Source organism: Propithecus coquereli, unplaced genomic scaffold (assembly GCF_000956105.1).
Source record: "Propithecus coquereli isolate 6110/MARCELLA unplaced genomic scaffold, Pcoq_1.0 Scaffold522, whole genome shotgun sequence".
Taxonomy (NCBI): domain Eukaryota; kingdom Metazoa; phylum Chordata; class Mammalia; order Primates; family Indriidae; genus Propithecus; species Propithecus coquereli.
In genome coordinates this window covers 458720-460903 of record NW_012151086.1, presented here as the reverse complement: position 1 = coordinate 460903, position 2184 = coordinate 458720, and the positions used below count along the sequence as shown (strand labels likewise).

The 2184-nt window shown below is 38.6% G+C and overlaps 1 protein-coding gene across 1 annotated transcript; it reads left to right on the top strand.

Annotated features, from left to right (window-relative positions):
• The first annotated feature begins 197 nt into the window (after positions 1-197).
• LOC105820388 (olfactory receptor 5D18-like) lies at positions 198-1145 on the top strand. The gene has a single exon (XM_012656862.1). It carries the CDS (start codon positions 198-200, stop codon positions 1143-1145), a length of 948 nt encoding a protein of 315 aa, XP_012512316.1.
• The last annotated feature ends 1039 nt before the right edge of the window (positions 1146-2184 follow it).

Genomic DNA, 2184 nt, shown 5'->3' with positions numbered 1-2184 from the left:
ATACCAACTTCTCAAGTGAGACTCCAGAGTGAGGCAGAGCACTATGCATACAAACTGACCACACTTGTCCTCACTGTTCTGCACTGGGCCTCTCCTGAGTGTCTGACACCCCACCTTCTCAAGTTCTGATGCTCAGTTTTCTTTGATTTTTTTTTTTTTCCTTTCTTTTCTTCTTTCTTTTTCTAAAATCAAGGGTCATGGTACTGGGTGAAGGAAACCAGAGCTCTGTAACCACGTTCATCCTGTTGGGCTTCTCAGAATATCCACACCTCCAGACATCCCTCTTCCTCATGTTCTTGGCCATCTATACAGTCACTATGGTGGGGAACTGGTGCATAATAGTGTTCATAAGAATTAATCCCAAACTTCATACACCCATGTACTTTTTCCTGGGACATTTATCCTTTCTGGATTTTTGTTATTCCAATGTATTTACACCCAAACTGTTGGAGACCTTGGTAGTGGAAGACAGAACTATCTCCTTCAGTGGATGCATGGCACAATTTTTCTTTGGCTGTGCATTTGTGATCACAGAAATGTTCATGTTAGCAGCAATGGCCTATGATCGCTTTGTGGCTGTGTGTAACCCCCTGCTCTACACAGTTGCCATGTCTCGTAGGCTCTGTGCTCTCCTGGTAGCTGGGGCTTACATATGTGGTGGAATCTGTTCCATGACACTCACATATTCTCTTTTGGAACTTTCCTACTGTGGACCTAACATCATAAATCACTTTGGCTGTGAGTACTCTGCCATCCTCTCTCTGGCCTGCTCTGACCCCACCTTCAGCCAGATGGCCTGTTTAGCCATTTCTATATTCAGTGAGGCTTGTAGCCTCTTGGTCATCCTGGCTTCCTACATCTTCATAGTTGTCACTATCATCAAGATGCCTTCTACAGGTGGACTGCGGAAGGCCTTCTCCACCTGTGCCTCCCACCTGACTGCCATCACCATTTTCCATGGTACTGTCCTCCTTCTCTACTGTGTGCCCAACTCCAACAGCTCATGGCTCCTGGTCAAGGTGGCCACTGTGTTTTTTACAGTTGTGATCCCCATGCTGAACCCCCTTATCTACAGCCTTAGGAACAAGGATGTGAAAGAGACAGTCAGGAGCTTAATCAACTCCAGACTTAATTCTCACTCATAATAATTCAAGTACATTTGTTTATTTATGTCTATGTCCAACTTTTTCATATACTTTGTTGATGACTGTTTAGCATTATTTTGAATGAGTATATGATTATGTTTTAATCACTTAAATATAGCATATGCTTTGGTTTTAAGTGTTCAGAATGCCTTAAAATTATCTGTAGTTTAGTATAATTGTAATGCAATCTGATACACCTCTGCTCAGAAGGTTTCAGAAAGAAATATATTTCAAAATCATCCCAGTGGATACTGTGGAAGTCAGGATGAAGAAGAAGAAATCTATATTTGGGTATTTGCTACTGATATTATGGTTAACTTCAAGCTATGCTTAAACAGTGCTGCAAACACAGATGAGAAGTGCACCTAGGCAGGTAGTGGATCCATGCTCAAGTTCTCATCATTGTTTTGACTCATCACATTCTGTATAGCACAAATTTTTGTTCCAGTTTAAAACTTTATTTCAGATAAAATCAGGATCTTAGGATTTATATTGTGAAAAATATCTGCTTGCTTTAAGAAGTTGCTGCTCAAATTATTGGCTACCATTTACAGGCATCACACATTTTTTGAGTCTTGATGTAATATATTTTGCTTCAATAAAAGATGCTGAAATAATGCTGAATAGCAAGAGAAAGTTCAATTTACTTCCAAGAATACTTACATCTATAACTGAGCAATATAATGATAAAGATTAATAAAATCTACTTTTCAATCACCCTTTTTCATAATAAACTTATGCCTCCCACCAGTCTTCTCTGTATCAGTGAATGGGTTCCTCATTTACTCAATTGTTTAAGAAAGAAGAAAACATTATTTATTATTCCAGAGTCTCTCACAAAAATCTGGCAGTAGTCATGTTCTTTCTATCTCCAAAATAGATCTTCTTCATGTCTCTACTCACTAAGCCATCATTAAGTTGGTATTAAGCAGTTAATATAAAATTAGTCTATTTAATTTTTTTAATTTTTATTTTTTTAATTTCAGCATATCATGGGGGTACAAATGTTTAGGTTAGGTTTATTGCCTTTGCCCCACCC

Coding starts and splice junctions, on each gene's coding strand:
- LOC105820388 (XM_012656862.1), top strand. CDS start 198: ATGGTACTGGGTGAAGGAAACCAGAGCTCTGTAACCACGTTCATCCTG.